The sequence below is a fragment of the Populus euphratica genome, unplaced genomic scaffold (assembly GCF_000495115.2).
Source record: "Populus euphratica unplaced genomic scaffold, PopEup_1.0 scaffold145.1, whole genome shotgun sequence".
NCBI classification, from domain to species: Eukaryota; Viridiplantae; Streptophyta; class Magnoliopsida; order Malpighiales; family Salicaceae; genus Populus; species Populus euphratica.
The window spans coordinates 124,451-142,536 of record NW_011500001.1 but is presented as its reverse complement, the minus strand read 5'-3'; the positions used below and the strand labels follow the sequence as shown (position 1 = coordinate 142,536).

General features: G+C 36.1%; 3 protein-coding genes across 5 annotated transcripts; 2 read left to right on the top strand and 1 right to left on the bottom strand.

The window, feature by feature from the left end:
• The first annotated feature begins 1,357 nt into the window (after positions 1–1,357).
• LOC105140862 (2-oxoglutarate (2OG) and Fe(II)-dependent oxygenase superfamily protein) lies at positions 1,358–7,254 on the top strand. 2 transcript variants are annotated; one of them, XM_011047889.1, is made up of 9 exons: positions 1,371–1,724; positions 1,960–2,130; positions 3,141–3,303; positions 3,462–3,579; positions 4,105–4,174; positions 4,264–4,344; positions 4,874–4,930; positions 5,032–5,143; positions 6,292–7,254. In XM_011047889.1, the coding sequence occupies exons 1-9, from the start codon at positions 1,515–1,517 to the stop codon at positions 6,774–6,776; spliced, it is 1,467 nt and encodes a 488-aa protein (XP_011046191.1). In that variant the 5' UTR covers positions 1,371–1,514; the 3' UTR covers positions 6,777–7,254. The 2 variants fall into 2 exon arrangements, with proteins under 2 accessions (XP_011046192.1, XP_011046191.1); XM_011047890.1 differs by lacking the exon at positions 3,141–3,303 and having other exon boundaries at positions 1,358–1,724; positions 1,960–2,083.
• An 878-nt stretch (positions 7,255–8,132) lies between these two features.
• LOC105140861 (uncharacterized) lies at positions 8,133–11,555 on the bottom strand. Its single transcript, XM_011047888.1, has 7 exons — positions 10,938–11,555; positions 10,737–10,823; positions 10,423–10,635; positions 9,721–9,885; positions 9,577–9,630; positions 9,338–9,484; positions 8,133–8,754 (listed from the first exon to the last, which is right to left on the bottom strand). Exons 1-7 carry the CDS (start codon positions 11,328–11,330, stop codon positions 8,377–8,379), a joined length of 1,437 nt encoding a protein of 478 aa, XP_011046190.1. The 5' UTR covers positions 11,331–11,555; the 3' UTR covers positions 8,133–8,376.
• A 3,885-nt stretch (positions 11,556–15,440) lies between these two features.
• LOC105140860 (FAS-associated factor 2-B-like) lies at positions 15,441–18,086 on the top strand. 2 transcript variants are annotated; one of them, XR_845247.1, is made up of 5 exons: positions 15,441–16,444; positions 16,709–16,942; positions 17,023–17,205; positions 17,291–17,818; positions 17,900–18,086. XR_845247.1 is itself a non-coding variant. In XM_011047887.1 (4 exons), exons 1-4 carry the CDS (start codon positions 15,884–15,886, stop codon positions 17,516–17,518), a joined length of 1,206 nt encoding a protein of 401 aa, XP_011046189.1. In that variant the 5' UTR covers positions 15,441–15,883; the 3' UTR covers positions 17,519–17,871. The 2 variants fall into 2 exon arrangements, 1 of the variants encoding a protein (XP_011046189.1); XM_011047887.1 differs by lacking the exon at positions 17,900–18,086 and having other exon boundaries at positions 17,291–17,871.

The following is an 18,086-nucleotide window of genomic DNA, read 5'->3' as shown; positions in this document are numbered from 1 at the left end:
ATTAGTTATATCCATGATATTCAACATGGGAGACTTATTTCAAATAAATCTTAAGTTTCTTTAATTAAAAGCAAAAGGCACGCCTTGGTTTTTCATTACTTCCCTCTCCTCACCATCTCCTCCATGGTTTTTTATTTTTTCCAAAGATATGATCTCCATTCTATAATTTACTTTCATATCAAGGTAACCAAAGCCTGTTACAATCAAATCATAAAGTCTTTATATGTATTATATGAGAAACTAATAATACAAGTAAAATTCTATCAAGTAATCCACAATTAGTAATTCTTTAACCGACTGTTTGAAATCAATTTTCAATTTTAATTGAATTTAACTGAAAATAAATTGAATTCACTTATTTAAATAAAATAAGATTTAATTAATTTATTTTTTTTATAATACTTTCATTACTCTTGTCTTATTTCTTCAAATATATTTTAAATAAATGTTTCTCTATCCTTATTATTTTGTTTACTGTGCGCTAGCAATCAATTTTAAATCCATAATATAGATTGAAAACAGAAGACTGGATATATATTACTCCTCGACCTTTTATAGGTTTACCAACTTCTTAAAATCCTCAAAAGATAATTGGTTTTTTTTTTTTAATTGAATGTGCCCAGTTGCCTCCTAATTTTGTTTCGCTAAGAGGATTTGTCTAGAAAAATGATGCGTTTTGAATATTTTATTATTATAATAATATTTTTATTAAAAATATGTTTGATATTATGTTTTAAAAGTGTTTTAAAAAAAATTATTTTCTTTGTTTGAATTAATATATTTTTGTTATTTTAAAAGTGTTTTTTTTTTAAATATTTTCTTTGTTTTGAATTAATATATTTTTGTTATTTTTAAATTATTTTGATGTGTTTATTTTAAAAATAATTTTAAAAAATAAATATAATTACACTTTCAAACAAATCGCTATAAAATCTTTTGATACATGTTTTCCTCGTAGCCACGTATGGGTATTTTTATTTAAAAGGTGTGTGCTCATATATATAATGGCCTCGTGTTCTAAACTTGTGAGAAATTAAAGCAATGATGATTTCTAAAGTAACCCTCTCCCCTTATTCCACTTATTTTATGCCACTAATCAATTCTAAATTTGTAAAATAGATTGGAAATAAAAAATAAAAATGTGTAGGCTATCACCAACCTTGTGCCAATTTAGCATGTCTTTCTTACTTTATAAGTTAATTAGATTTCTTTTCCAATTGTTTGTTAATTTTACTTTGTTCATATGTTTTACTTATATTTAGCATTAATATCGAAATTATGTGAAATATTAATATGTTATTTAATGGAATGGGAAATAATTGAGACTGGGATCTACATGAAATATTCTTTGTACTATAAGGGTTTAAAATGCACTTTACCCATGGTTTTAAAACCTTTAAAATCTAGTCGTGGTTTAATTAAGCTGTACAGGAATGCAGTTCGGGGTATTGGGGCTCTGAATCAAAGAAACACTGGGCGTGAAACTCTGGGGAAGAAAAAGGAAAATTGAAGAAATGGGTATCGAAATTGGAGGGTCAATAGAGAAGGTGAATGGGAAAGAAATAAGTTATAATGAGTTTGTGGAGAGATATTTAGCGAAGAACCAACCAGTTGTTTTAACAGGTTTAATGGATGATTGGAGGGCTTGCAAAGATTGGGTCTTTGATAGTGGAAAACCCAATTTGAAGTTCTTCTCGACCCACTTCGGCAATTCCAAAGTTCAGGTAATTTACCTTCTCAAATTTCACTTATTCTTTTACATATGTTGTTATCATACTGGAATAAGAATTCTGTGAAATTTTGAAGTTCAATTTTTTATTGGTTTTGTTGGGTTGGTTTCTTTTGGCTTTTTATTTGATATGTTAATGTAACGGGAATGTTGAAGCTATTCTTTTAATGTATTTTTTTTTGGCTTCATTCCGCTATAAAGTGCTGTATTGGTTTTGTTGTTGTTCTTAGGTTGCTGATTGTGGTACTAGAGAATTTACGGATCAGAAGAGAGTAGAAATGACTGTTTCTGAGTTTATTGACCATTGGATTGATGCCAAAGAGTGTGGCGGTGCATCAAATTCATTTCAAGAGGGTAATGGGAAGTTGGTGCTATATTTAAAGGACTGGCATTTTGTAACGGTACAAGTTCTTAAGTTTAGTTTCTCTATTATTTATTTATTTATTTGCATTTGGGATTTTAGTGTTTATTTTGTACTTGACTGAGTTACCACGTCTGCAAGGATTCTGAATGTCAAATGCAGGAATTTCCATGAGTAGAGGCGTAGATGAATGCTTTATTGAATTCTTAACATATATTATTAGCATCAATAAACCACAAATCCTTGTGTGATTGTTCATTCGAATGACCAGTTTTGATTCTATGATTGACACATACATTTTAATAATGAGTGAAAGCTTTGAAGCCTTTACTCCAGTAGGCTTCATAGCACAGAAGCAACTTCTAAAATGGGAGACTCTACAGGGAATGGACAAGTCAGCAACAATGGTAAAGATTAGCCTGTTTGTGGCACTTGCATAGTTGTTTGAAGGCTAAGGAAGCTTCAGAAGATAGTAAAGATTAGCCTGTTTGTGGCACTTGCATAGTTGTTTGAAGGCTAAGGAAGCTTCAGAAGATAGTCTTTTGTCAGATTGACTCATGGGGTATTATAGGGATTCAAGGAGCAATCATTTTGGGCATCTATCACATTGGCAGCTGTCTCATTCCAGAATATGACTTCTTTTTTTCTTGTCAATCATTGAAGTTCATTGTCTTTGATTGTCGTTGACATTGTAGACTACAATCAAATATAGAACCGACCAATCAAGGGATGTGGAACCAATTGGTTAGTGGGGAAAAAACAATTACTTAAAGGAATATAGTAGTCATTTTAAATATTACAAAAAGTGCAATGCAAGTTTTGCTTAAGGTGTATTTGGGTGAGTATTGTGCCATTTCCAACTCCAAGTTTACTTGGCTCTCCCCATTCCCTCTATTCATGGTTTAAAGTTTTTCTTTTGCTTAGCAAGGCAAATAATTGTACATCATGTCAACTTGATATGTTAAGAGTCACTCCAAGGTGCATATATTGAAGCATTAGTAGTGTGAATATCTCACTTGTTCTCTGCTCGTCTTTTCTGTTGATTCTCAGGAGTACCCAGAATATGTAGCATACAGAACTCCTCTGTTTTTTTGCGATGATTGGCTCAATCTGTATCTCGACCATTATCGCATGCATACTGATTCTGATACTTGCCAAGAGAATGATGGAATAAGTTGCTCTGATTATCGGTTTGTTTATATGGGAGCAAAAGGTCATTAATTGATGTTATGAATCCTCTACCTTTTCTTGTTTAGATTAAATATCATTGTAAACATATTTTTATCTCTGGTCAGCACATACATTTACTTTCCTTATTTTTTTCTGGTTGAATGTTAACCTTGACATTTACTTTCCTTTTCATCTTTTCAGGATCCTGGACTCCTCTTCATGCTGATGTTTTCAGGTCATATAGTTGGTCAGCGAATGTGTGTGGGAAGAAGAAATGGCTTTTTCTACCTCCTTCTCAATGTCATCTTGTTTTTGACAGGCATGCATAGACATCCTATTTATGGATTTTAAAAACATGCTATTAAAAGAGCACACCATGCTTAGCTCTGGTTGTAGATTGGAATTAGGACCTCTATCTTTCAAATACTGTCTCTTGGAATGGAACTGTCAGTTATGGTACTAGATGAAATTAAAACACAACAACAGCATCCATCTTCTTTAGTTATATGGGGCTTTGATGGTTGATGGATTGGTTCTTGTCCACATGTAGGCTGTAGCCTAGAGTAAACAATAACATTGACCTTAGCAATTATACACCTCTGTGCCACAGCTAATTGCAAGTGGCAACTATCTGGCTTGTATGATCTTTTCTAACAATTTCTTACCTAGGAAACTCTTTTTTTTATTTTATTTATAGAGCCCTACAGCTTAACACTATAGAACAGAGCATCTAAGTATGCATGTATTGTATGTATATGTGAATGATTACAAGGAACTTTTAATTTCTACCTATTTTGTTTCATAACTTCTTTTCTCTTGAACCTCCGTTTGTATTTTGATTCAGGGGCTTTAAAAGCTGTGTTTATAATATTTTTGATGATGTTAGTGAAACAAACTTTCCAGGTTTTAAGAAAGTAAGTCGCTGGTCTCGATCTTCAGTTTGTTATCTCCCTAAAAGGCACTCTGTACTTATGTTGCCTGTGTGTTCATGTCATGGGTGTAGGCTATCTGGTTGGAGTGCTCTCAAGAACGGAATGAAATTATCTTTGTACCTAGTGGATGGTATCATCAAGTTCATAATATGGTACCTTACTTTCTCTTCTAGGTTTCAGCTTATTATTGATGATATGGATATATAAACATGATTTCTTCATGCTTAATTCCCTTCTCACAGCAAAAGGCCTTTTGATATTCTAGAAACATCGGACTGCTTCTTGATCCAAATCATATGGCTTGTGAGCACAACTCCAGCACATTTCTATTTGCATTTTTGCCTTATTTTTACACTATAGCAAGTTAGGCTGGAGCAGTGTGAAACTTGCTTGCTGTAATGTTAAGAGTGATGGGCTTGCAACCACAAGGTTGCATGTTTAAGTCTATAACAACACTTTTTGACAATTTCAGAAAGGTGGGACTGCCTCCAAATCCCCCGAGGACACTTCAGTACTGCCATGACTGGTTAATGTCTTGTTTGTTTAGTCTTCAGTGGATGTCAAATGTGACTTAATCATTCAGATTTGATGGACACTGCATTTTAACATAGGACAATTGTTTATTTGTGAGTTTATTAATTGTTTTCTTTATTGAAAAATATTTACAAAAAATGATTTCAGGAAGATACAATATCAATAAATCACAACTGGTTCAATGCGTATAATCTTTCATGGGTGGTAAGTACAGCAGTAAAGCCAAATTATTCATTTAGGAAAAAATAACTTTGAATAAAATTAGGGAAGCCAACCTTGTCCCATTAATTTCCTCGTTCCTTTAGTTGGATTTGCTTTCGAGAGACTACAAGGAAGCTAAGGAGTACATAGAAGACATCCGTGATATCTGTGATGATTTTGAAGGTCTATGCCAACGCAATCTTGCTGCTAACACAGGTAAACTATTTGTAAGAAGATACATACTAGTACATGCTTGTTGGATTCCTTTTGACTTTTATAACAGCCTTTCTTCCAATTCAATGGTCAGATCACCTGTGCTATTAGCTTTTTATTTTCTTTGCAAAATGTTATCAGGTTTATATCTAACCCGCCAATGTGACTAGCTGCTACTCTCTATTCAAAATCAATTTGGTATTAGCAACTTGTGAACTATGCTAAGCTACCTTTGGTAGGCACAGAAATTCTGTCAAAGTCGCAATGGGCCAGAGGAAATTATTGATTCAGTTCACTTAAAAAGCAATAGTAAAGTACTCCTGTGAGAAATAAAAAGGTTTTGGCCAAGCAGGCCTACAACAATAATTAGCATGTAACAATAATTCCAATGGTGCTTTTCAAAACAGGGAAGGAGGTTAGTATTTCATCATAGCGTGGAAATGTTGGTTTCCAAGAAAAAGCTCCTCTATGTTGTCTTTGCTGCTGGAGTCCAAACTTTCTTTTCTTTTCTTTTCTATTGGCATGAAATAAGACCTGCATTATGAGGTATTTTACACGGTGCAAGTCATTAAGTGTCCAAGTGTTACCAGCTCAATGTAGGCCTGTATAACTTGAAATATACTCTATCCCCAGGTTCGGTAAGTGGGAATCAGGAAATATGGCATCTTCAAAGCATGGTATGAAATCATTCATCTATCCAATGCTTGAACTGGCTCAAAATATTAATTGGAGTAGAAGGTGAATTTCTTGCTGCAGCAATGACTTAAAAGAAACATTGCCGAGCCAATGTCTACTACTATTCTTGATTTGATTGGAAATAAATGGCAAGATATCTAGTGGGACATATTTTTTGGATGCAAGATTCAATTGTAAACTTTTATTATGTCCATTGCATGTGATAATGCCAATTGTAGCTGTAGAAGATACCTGGTGAGGTTATCTAAATCTTACACTGTTTACCTTTTATTATGTCCATTGCATGTGATAATGCCAATTGTAGCTGTAGAAGATACCTGGTGAGGTTATCTAAATCTTACACTTTTTACCTTTTATTATGTCCATTGCATGCGATAATGCCAATTGTAGCTGTAGAAGATACCTGTTGAGGTTATCTAAATCTTACACTGTTTACTAATGGTTGTTTTTAACAGGAATGAATTTTTCTGATTTTTTAATCTTCCTATCTCGCTTCTTCTCGGCCAATATCCTCCAACTCTATTGTCAACTTAGAGAAGATGGAATTTCAGTCTGGAGTTCGTCTAAAATGGCTAAGCATTTAGTTTTTAATTTAGCATCTATACGAAGGATTGCATTGAAATTGACGAGCATGGATGTTGTAGCTGGAAATCATGGCTTCTTCTTGGATCTGATGGAAATGTTAGATGATCCCAATTTTCTTAAACTGTGCATTGATGTGGGCAGAGCATATGGGAAAATACACGAGCAACGGAATTGTAGTTGTGATACAAAGAAAGCTTGGATGGTTGAATTTTTAGACTACAGCTCTCATATACGCAATCCTGAAGATTTTGTTGAGTTCATTGACTTTTCTGTAGCAAAACTCGGTGCTACTTTCTGTGAGGAAAATCTTTTGGTGTCTGGATTCAACGACTGGCCGCTCTTTGATGATCAATGATCAGGCCTGGCAATTTTCTCCTCTGGGAAACCAAAGCTAACTATTGATTCTTAAAGACCTATTGAGAGAGGTCAATATTGACCTTATGCTGCATGCCAATATGAAAGATCAGTAGGAATTGGAAATTCTTGCAGTTTACAAAATTAGGAGATGAAGACGAGATCATGATAGCCCAATTTGTAAACAAAGAACTGGGATGAATACACGTATCTTGATACAATGTAGTTAAGATGGGGAACACAAAAGCCAAAGCTGGTTATCACTCACGGTCATCAATGCTTAGATGTCAGGGGAAAATATTCGTTCTTTTTCAGTTTTTCTTCTTTGCATCCCTGTAATATATACGTTTTTGTAATGTTTAACCTCTCAAGACCACAGCTAGAATTAATCAAAGTTTGTAGTACGTCTTGGTGGGAAGCAGAAAGTGAAAGAACTTGATGTTTTTCTCTTTACTTTATCTCATAATTTCCTTTTCTCAGTGGTAAATGGTGCATTGTCTTGTAATGGAAGAAAGGCAGGCACGTGAGAGACCAGCTTTTGTCCACCTTTTGCTTTACTTGGTATCTTCGCTTTTCATACATTTCCAGTTTAAATTAGGCTTGTCATTACAATCTTAACAAGGCATCCTATTTCTAGCCACCGCTCGTTTTGCCAGATTCTTCTTCACCCCTGATAGTTGTAAATAAAAAGGCGCGTTGGATTGTTACAGTGGAGGATCGGCAGAGAGAGAATAAGATAAAGGCGTTGCTAGCTTGACTTTCTAGAGGAAGGACATCTGTCTAGGAAGGGCTATGGCAGATGTCTTTCTAAGAAATGATAAGGGACAGGAGATGTTGTAGAAAAATCTTATAATATAGTATTTAATCAATGTTAGCTCAAATCCATGGCTGGAGAAGAGGACAAGCTGCAGTTAACGGTGCTGTCTTTGACTAATTTTATAATGGCTACTCGGTTACATCATACATAGTTGTATTTTATTCCATTCCCCAAAAGATGAATTGCACGTTAGGATATTGTAGTAGAAAGAGAAGTCCGTTTGGCCTAGACTTTGCTTTCTTTATTGATGCTCCCACATGCAATGCCCTGAAGAAAGGATAGATGTATTGCCTATAACGAGGCAAGTGCATCGAAGTTTCCTTGATACAGTGCGGGCTTTCAAATTGCTAGCAGCAATGCCTTGTGGGCATCTCCAATGGGAGAGCCGAAAGATGGCCATTAGTGAGCCAATTGCCTCTTGCAAGGTAGTTCAAGGGAGTCTCTGCCATTTGAGGGCGGCTCCAAGCCTCTACTGCTTTTGCCTATGATTTTTAAAATACTTTGTAGGTATTAATAAAAAAGGAGAGTGCAAGAGTCAACGGATGGCACACAACCTATTGTTATTGACAAATTGTATTTCCCTAAAATATACATAATTCCCAAAGTGGTATTCTCCTGTTAGGGAAGAAAGAAAAAAAGAAAAGAAAAATCCCCAAAATTGGGCATATATATTTCTTTTACAAAAAACGAGTGTAAAATTACCCCAAACTTACGCCTGAAATACAACTAATTACTGAAAAAAACCCAAAATTAATAGCTTTTACTCTATCCTATCTCATTATCTTCATGGACACCTTACATTCCTCCCAGGACCTCCGTAGTAGAAGTAAGTCCCCCATACATTGTTTCTGCCTTGCCTTATATTATAACAATTTGGATGATCAGCCAAGAGATGAAGATTTGTTAGAGGCAGCAAATTATTATCCCAATCCACAACTTGCAAGTTTCTAAAGTAGGATGCTTTTCCAAATCCTTCGTCTGCAAAATGACCACTGCCCATCTGTGTTGATGTGTGGTACCCCGCTGATCTCGAGTTCACAACTTCCCCTCCAAATTGTACCATGCTTGCATGACTTCTCAAGTGACTGAACAAAAATGCTGGCCAATATCCCACCAAGAGTCCTGATCCATATTCCAGCCACCAGTTCCCATGCTTCGGGTCCTGCATCAATGCATATTTGTACATGTTAGTACTGGAAATGATTTTTGTGTATCATCACCTCAAGTCCTCTCTCTGTATATCTCACAATGTGATTGATCACATACTTGGCCAACAAGATGAACTTTCCTTGTTAGCCAAATTGTCCCATCATGGAGCGTTAATTACAACACAAGTAGAAATTTGTATACAGTAAACAGAACAATAAGAAAGAAAATGCAGATGAAACACAAGAGAAGAAGAAACTCTGTGGCTTTACCCTCTAAGACCCTAAAGCCAGTTGGGGTCGAGCTATTAAAGACACTAATAAAAAAGACATCAAAGAAAAGTTGACCCCCCCGTCTGGGTAAAAACTCTTTGACAATTAAAAACAAAAGTAAGAGATCATTACAATTTAATAATCAATAGTTACTGTGCCTGATGATGCTGTTTTGTTTTTCTCATTACAAGGAAGCAAAGTATAAAGTTTACCGAGTTAACTGTAAGAACTACCTTCAAGCTGAAAGTTTCATGCTGTAGAATCAACTAAAATAATGCACTACTGTAGGCGATTCTCAACAACCATTCAGCAACCAAGAAAGCTCACCTTCCAAACCGTCAAGCCAATATCAAATTGCCTGCCCTTGTAAGATGACCTTGGAGATATTGCAGCTCCAATGGCAATCTTGTTGTTGGTTTGGACAAATCCAGAACACAGCAAGTTATAGCATCCAGTAGCTTGGTATGCATCGGTCTGCGAAACCATCAATTCCAGTTAGGCACTAGTTCGCATTTCCTTAAACTATGGAGGGAATTTAAGGGTTAAAGCCAAATAACAAGACTTACTGTCCAGTACGTGAAGAATCTAGGATAACCATCTCCATATAAATCTGGACTAACCTGAAGATACATGAAGATAACAATTTCTTAGAAACCCTATGATTGAGACCATTTTTTGAACATGTTCTAGTGTATGAAGATAATTCTTGCCTGCCAACCGGCTTCTATGGTATTAAGATCATTGCCGAAAGAACCAGAGATGACCCATATTTGTGACAAGCTGAATTCGTATTCACTGGTTACACGAGGTGACCAAACATTTATGCTTGCCTTTGCTCCAAAATACTGATCCCCATTAACAAAAACAACTGCATGCTGTAGCAACACATAACATTATCGATATCAATACTAGGATAATTCTATAAGCACATGTAGAGCCTTTTCCAAGGTCCATTATTTTTTTGTCCTTTTTCGGTGCAATAAATAAATGTTTGTGACATATGGCAGAGTGCTCTGTAATTTGAAACAATTTCAGCATTTAATGTCCTGCCACCCTTTTTTTTTTGTTCACCCAGCATTTAATGTCCTGCCACCCTTTTTTTTGTTTTTTTTTTGTTCACCAAGTCATTATTCACCGTTTAATTTGGGAGGAAAATGAATGGAAATGAAATTAGCCCTTTTAACCAAAAAAAGAAAAGAAGTGTCTTTTTTGGTGGAGAATAACTAGAAATGATAGATTTTCCAGCGAGTAATGACCAAGATTATGGTTCAACAAATCCACAGAAAAAGAAAAAAAAATGACCCAGGAAGATGTTCATCGAATGACGAGCTCATCATTTTTTTCTGTTGAACAGTTCCTCTAATGATATTGCTTTAAGAATATGCAATTTCTTGTTGCCAACACTAACTAACCTCATGACCACTCCCTGTTGAGTCTCGTCTTACATGTCTTCTTAATTTTCTGCCAAATCTGTTAACAGAACTTGCTCTTAAAACATCTTTTACTGTGGTTCTTCTTATTGGAACAGTTCCTTCAGGGCATGATTCACCTGAATCTGTCCATAGCTGGTAGCTCTCTGCCACCGTCTTTCTTGTTTCATTGCTTCTTGGTCTCTCTGGTGGATCCTGAATCAATGTAAATAGATCACAAAGATCAGAATCATGAGATTTTCAAATACCAACAAAACATCAAGAAGGAAAAAAAATCTGGAAAGCAGAAAAATTACCAGGGGTTTCTTTCCTTTAAGCTCTGGATGGTCAAATGCTGGTTGAAGATGAGATAGAACACAATGTATTACGTCACCATCAGGGCTCTAAAGCATAAAAACAAGGAGCCAGATCACTAAAAAGCTTGAACAACAAAACCAGGGAAACTCAACTAACATTCCAGGGAAAGAAAAAAATGAAAAGTCAAAAGAAAGTAGCACCTGAATTGTCTTGACCGCAGGCTTGTTGATCTTCTTGAGATAAGCGTTGGCTCTCCTTAGTCTCAATACCTCTTTACTTGGCCTGAAAGTTTGATTGGCTAATAGCCGGCTACCGGAATCCGATGCAAGAGCTGGTGACGACAAGACAGGAGAAACAGAAGAAGCAAAAACAAGGAGGAAAGCAACAAAAATAGGTATCATTGGGTGAGTGTTAAGAGAAGTAGAAGCAGCCATTTTCTTGGAATGTCTGTGTCGTTGTTGTCTCTGTATTGTTGTTGTTTTTATTGCAGAAACAACTACTGTTTGTATACATTGGGGTTGTCTTGTTGTGTGAAGAATACAAAATGGCTCAGAATTCTCGAGTTTTGTCCAAGGAAATGAATCTAACTTCATGTCAACAAAATAGAATCACTCTTCAAAGAAAACTGCAGCTGGTTTGTTCACTAGTTCACCATTTTCCAATATATATATATATATATAAACCCACACCCACTTTCTCTCCTCTATCTCAGATTCTATTGTCTTGGTTTTGTGTGGACTGTCTGACACACAATAAACTTCAGGCAGGCTTGAGCTTATTAAAATAGACCACCTAGTTAGTTGGGTAGACTTGTACTTTAGTAAAAGTTTTAACCATAGCAGGTTGTGGTCAAAGTAAGCACCTATCAAACTTCTTTATTAACAAGCCAAGAATTGGTGTATACATGTAGGGAATATCCATGAATTTTCAAGAAAAAATATTTTGAAAACAATTACTGGTGTAATATCAATCTAGCAGTAAATCTCATGAGAGCAAAGATGAATCTAGCAGCGTGTTATTCCCTTATGATTCCGAGGAGGGAAAGAAAAGAGAATCACACATCACCTTTGGTTTCAATCTTGGACCTTCTTTTTTGTTTTCCTCCTTCTATTCTTTTCTTACCAGGTTAAGCAAAGGTTTCCAATTATGTCAAAAGGGGGCATCGCACTTCATTCTGTTTTTCTAACTCTGTCTCCCTTTTTTTCTAACCCTGATGAAATGTTCTTAGTGGATCGTTCCACTTCCAGGCGGCTTCAAATGTCTGCAAGTAGTAGGTATGCATGATCACTTAGCATTGTCCCATAGATTTGTGATCATACTATGCTCTTTTTTGGAATATGAAAGGTGGGGATTCAACCATTGGACCGACTAAAAAAGGAGGAGTTACTCATTGTACTGTTAACATTAGGCGTAGGAAAATTAATACAATCATGGTTTATGAAATTTTTTATATAATTTCAATTAAAAGAATTTAAAATAAAACTCGGTTCGGTTTAATTTTGAATATAGAAATCAAAACTAAAAAATCCAACTAAACTAAATCAAACCAGAAAAAATCACTAAAAACTAAGGACTCATCAAACTAAAACCTGTAAAGAACAGTCTAACTCCGTGAAGCTAATTTGAATCTTAAAAAAACATCGGTCAATTCAGTTCGAACTTTTTTAAAAATGCAATCAATTTAATTAGGTTTTTTGATCCAAACAGAATTATTTGACCGATGATAATCCTTCGGTTAACTTTGCCACCAAGCGGGAAAAACTTTCACAACACATCTTTTGTGATTTGGTGGGCCGAATGTTAGAGAACTCATGATGATGGATTATATGGTTCATAACGAGTAATCCCTTCTGACTTGATATCAAATTATGGACAATGAAAGAGGTCCTTGTGATGATTTCATGGTAGACCCGACCAACTACTATAACTTTACTGAACCATATATAAAAGCTAAGTTAATTAGCTTCACTCCCCTACCCTTCCTAGTTACTTCTACAGACACATCTCTGCTTTTAGTGTTCAAAACTCTGACCTTCGACCACCCTGCCTTGCAGGAGTGCACCTGTCATGGTAAAATGTCCAAGCAGAAGCTACTCCACCCATCATCTAGTTTGCAAGACCGATTTCTGGTGTGAAAAGTACTGCTGAACCTGGAATATATATGTATATGGCATACATTATAGTTAGGTGAAAGAATTTCGGATGTTGCATGCATGGGGACCTATCTCTTTAATCACCCGGCCAGTCCCCTTGATGGCAATGGCATCACCATCTATGTCATGGTCAATTAACCATGGCAGACTGTGATTAACTTCAAATCTCTGTTGAAGGTGAAACAAGGATTGATACTGGCTAGAGGGTATCACATGATAGTGGGGTCGAAGTGCTCTGTCGTCGAGTTGCTCTAAGTAATCCTCCTATAATGTCTCATTATACTATTTAATATTTAATCTCAAATTAGCATGACATCCTACATGATTAAAGCTAATAGTTACAGGATTTAGAGGAGTAATCAGAAGATGCTGTACAATTAGTAATTAAGATAATGTAATGTAGGCATGTAGCTTGAAGTAAAGTGAGCAGAATTTGATTATTTTACAGCCTTGACATGGTGTATAGGAGCATAAAAGCATGGGCCCTTAGCCTGATTCTCTTTATAGAGTTCTGGGGTATGGTGCTTCCCACTTTCAAATACTTCGCTTTAATTGCTTACTATCCTATACTTTATTTCTCTCTTCTTTTCACGTACACACACATCCATCCACCCACAGTCTCACCCACCTCTGCAAGAAATAAAAGAAAAGAAAAACCGGTGAGGATATTGGTCCACTGCTGGTCACTCTCATAAGAAACAACTGGCGGTGAGATTATTAAGGTATTTGAGTGGGAGGCTGGGAGCATGCTCCTTTGTAAAGTTGATCTAAGAGAATAGATTCCATCCCCACAATCCAGAAAGAATGTGCACAAGACTCTTTTTTTTTCCTTAAAAATAAAAATAAAATTGAATGGAGCTATAACATGTATTGTGTGGATACATCATCTTCTTAAAACTCGTGTTGGTGGCATCCATAAAAGGGAAAGGTATTTTACGATGTCTATTGATTATTGCTACTACATAGTAAGGCTGCCAACGCCATGATTTTTTGAAAGGAGATGAATAATAAATAAATAAATAGAAATTCAAAGCTCACATGAAAGTAAGACATGAAATGGTGACTTCATGCCTCAAAAACTGCTACTCTCAATATACTGAAGGCTGAAGCAGGAGTTTGCAGTGAAATACCTTTTTTTAAGCTCTCGTTACAATTTCTTTTTTCATTCCTGTGCTAGTCCCCAAATAGGCTCCAAGTATTAAACAACAAACCAATAATGAACACATAACTGGGCAGTGATGAGGGTTTTAGATACAGCAATAAGCTATTTAGTTCTATGTTTCTTAGGCCACAATCACTCATTTTGGTAGCACAACTGCAATGTGGTCCTAGTAGAGAAATGTTTGCCTCAGCAATAAGTAATGTGCGAATTGGGCAAGACCACCACATCTTAGAGCCTACTTTTGATGGATGAAGTTGAAGAAATGGGTCATCTGTTGCCGTTGTGGAGACCATGTGTTGTTTTCTCAGTGACATAAAATATACAACTCTTTTCACTGTTTTTGGGGAAGAATTAGCTGAAATATTGTAGCTTTCTAAAAGGTAAGCTAGAAATCCTTTCTAGCAAGAATGGACATAAACTTTGGGAGAGGATCACATGGCTATATAGATATATATCATCCATGATGGTTATAGCCTTGATATTGTTTATTGGTACACTTTCACAATATGGCTATGTGGGTCAAAAAGTTTTTGTGATAACATTATTCTCAAATGAAATGGATAATAAAGAAACTCTACTTCGAAATTTCAGAAACAATCTGCTCAATCAACCAAAGCAGTCGTTAATTTCAATAACTTTTGCCACCATATTTGACAATTTAAATGAGGCAGCAATAATGCTTAGGATAATCGAAGGAATTCAGGGCTTTTATTATGAAGCTATTCGACAAGTTCTGTCCTATTGCTCAATCATGGATGGGAAGTCATTTCATTTCACTTAGAAAATGTTTTGAGATAAGACTGTTGCAAATAGAAGGAACCAAGAGGAGAAATTAATGCACAGTTGAGGTATAGGCCTTGATAGTCAAGGCAACAATCTAGTGATGAGGACAATAATCTCCACTATCAGCACCAGCAATCCGTCAGATATAGCCATTTGTGCTGCAAAACTAGCCACTATTATTTAGAATCACAAGTTAGATCAGGATGAGCTCAACAAGTTGATGCCTTTTTACAGCTCAACTGTACTTGGTTATATTTGGTAGGTAGGAGTTCACTTTCTATAACATAAATGTTTCATAACAATTTTGCAGGTTCTTAATTTACTTGGATTTCCAAATTAAATTCAGACTAAAAATTCGACCAAAATATGCGATTTCACTCTCCATTTGTTTGTTTGTTTTGGATGGATGTGGTCCGATTTTATTAGAGTTGAATTGTCAAAGGTGGGGCTCAAACTTGAGACCTCGCCAATCTTGCTTATGCAAGGGTATCTCATAGAAGTCTTGATGTTGATGCATAGAACAATCCTGAAATTTGGAACGATAAAAAAGAAAAGTAGCGAGAGCAAGAATTTGATTCTTCATCCGCAATGGTCTCTATCTATCTTTGAAACCTTTTTAATTACGGTCAATAATAATGGGAATCTCTTCTAAAACCAACGGTGGATTTCATCACAAGCAAGGTATGTTGTTCAAGCTTTGTGGAATTGAAGAATTGGAAGCATCTTCACATTCTTCGGCGATGTTCTTTATGCTACTTTGATTAAATCTCAGTAAGAGAAAGGAATTACGTATGTACTTGTGTAGTCGAATGTCTGAAAGCAATATATTCTCTTGTCAGCAAGATAAATGCCTGAACCTTCGTCAAGAACTTGACATTCCATTAGTATCTTTAGCAAGTGATCTTACAAATTTAAAAGATACAGTTTCAGAACTCCACATGGAATTAGCCTTGGAAAATTAAAAAGAATCAAGTAGAGTCTAAATTTCCCTCTCTTGTTCCTTCCTTTTCGTTAATTTTTGTTGAGGAATACTGGTAGATAAAGCAGAATGTCAAGGTCAATGAGGGAAAGTTCAAGAGCAACGAGAGAGGTTTCTTTCAATGGAATTGTTCGACGTATGGTGAACCTCCCTAGGAGTATTGCAGGGGGGTTTTGTAGAGTTATGGGTCATGGCATAGGTCGCATAGGAATAGGAGGTAGAAGAGATCAAAATCCAATACCAAACTTCCCATTGCAGCCTCCTCAAGAGCCCCTCATTGCACCAGAAGAGTGGACCTTTCTATCCGTTTTTGAGCAGCAATATGGCTCAACACATCCTTTCTTTTATGCTTGCCAATTCATGGAAGCCTTAAAGACAGCAGAAGGTGAGCACAAGTTTATGTTCATGTATCTTCACTCTCCGCAGCACCCTTTCACTCCCTCTTTCTGTTGGGAGACTCTATGTTCAGAGTTGGTGGTCCAGTTTCTTGATGCTAACTTTGTTTGTTGGGGAGCACTTGCTGATAGAGGAGAGGGTTTGCAAATGGCTGTAACATTGCAGCCCGCAAGCTTTCCATGTTGTGCAGTAATAGCTCCTGCTGCTGGCAATAGCATAGCAGTGCTGCAACAGGTTGGTTGGAATTTGAAGTTAAATTTATGCCCTGAGAACTTTACTAGATTATTCAAATTTAGGTGCATCCTCTTTATATCTTCTCATAGGAATATAGAGAGTTATTGAAAAAAGAAAAAAATATACAATTGATATCCTAAGTATTAGATGAAACATATAGCTACTAGTAGTAAAATACCACAGTTTTAATGGTACTTTTTCATAAATTGCATATTTGTGATCCACCACTAGCGATGGTTCAGGACTGAATTGATTTTGTTTTAGATGGAAGGGCCGATTTCCCCGGCAGAGCTGGTTGAGATTCTGCAGAGGACAGTGGAGGAGCAAGGGTTGGCATTTGGCAATTCAAGAGCAAAGGAAGAGGAAACAACAAGAGCAAAGGCCATAGAGGAAGAAAGAAAAAGAGCAAGGGCCAAAGAGGAAGAGAAGATGAGAGCAGATCGTCAACTAAGAGAAGAACAAGACGCAGCATATCTTGCAGCTCTAAAGATAGATAAGGTGCGTGCCTATATGACATTAAGTTGAACTTTTAAGGCTAAAATTAAATTGAAAATGAACCGTCATTTTTTCCATTATAGGAAAAGGAAAAACTCAACAGCCTGCTTCCAGAGAGGAAATTTCAGAAACCAGCTGATTCTTCAAATAAAGCAAATTATGAAAAGCTAAGGCAGAATGCAAGTCAGAAGCAGTTTGGTAAATCAAAAGAAGCTTCTACTGTTAGAGAAACAGCTAACGGGTCCAAAGATTCTCAAGCAACACAGGTATTAACATCTATTTTGGTTAAACAATCTTGTTCATTATTTGATTATCCGAGTATAATGATTCAAATACTCGATGATTTTTCAGATTCTGATAAGGTTTCCAAATGGTGAAAGAAAAGAGCAGAGCTTTTCCTGCTCAGATAAGATCCAGTCGGTTTACAGATACATCGATTCATTAGGGCTACCAGGCGTTGGCAACTACAGATTAATCTCAAGCTTTCCTAGAAGAGTCTACAGTGTTGATCAGATGGGAATAACTCTGAAAGATGCTGGCCTTCACCCTAAAGCAACCCTTTTCCTGGAGCTTCTTTGACACTACATGTGTCGAAACAAATCATGGAGATTTACTCAGGATTTCATATGTCATGATGTCTTTATGACAATTCCATCTCAATGATGCGACTTACTCATTACCAACAAAAAAAAATCGGATATTGGATCATTTTCACGATTGACCAATAGACCTCTTCTAAGCTGAGGTCCACCGCGATTTGGTCCTAAATGACATCATAATGAAGCACAGCAATAGTAGTTGATTACAAGAAGTTACTGTCTTTATGGAGAAAAGCTTTCCAGGAGTGAATTTCAATAGCAACGGTAGGTCCTAAACCACATTTTGTGTAGAACTTGGCGGCAATGTTCAACGGTCCATGATGTTTACTGAAACTAGACAACTACAATTATTAAGAACCACATTTTGTGTAGAACTTGGCGGCAATGTTCAACGGTCCATGATGTTTACTGAAACTAGACAACTAAAATTATTAAGAACTTAGACAATAAACTGTTGTTGTTGTTGTATGTTTCTGTTAGACAACATGAACAAGACTGGAACGTGGAAGGAAGTTCATATCCTATAAACGTCGTGCTTCCTTCAAAGA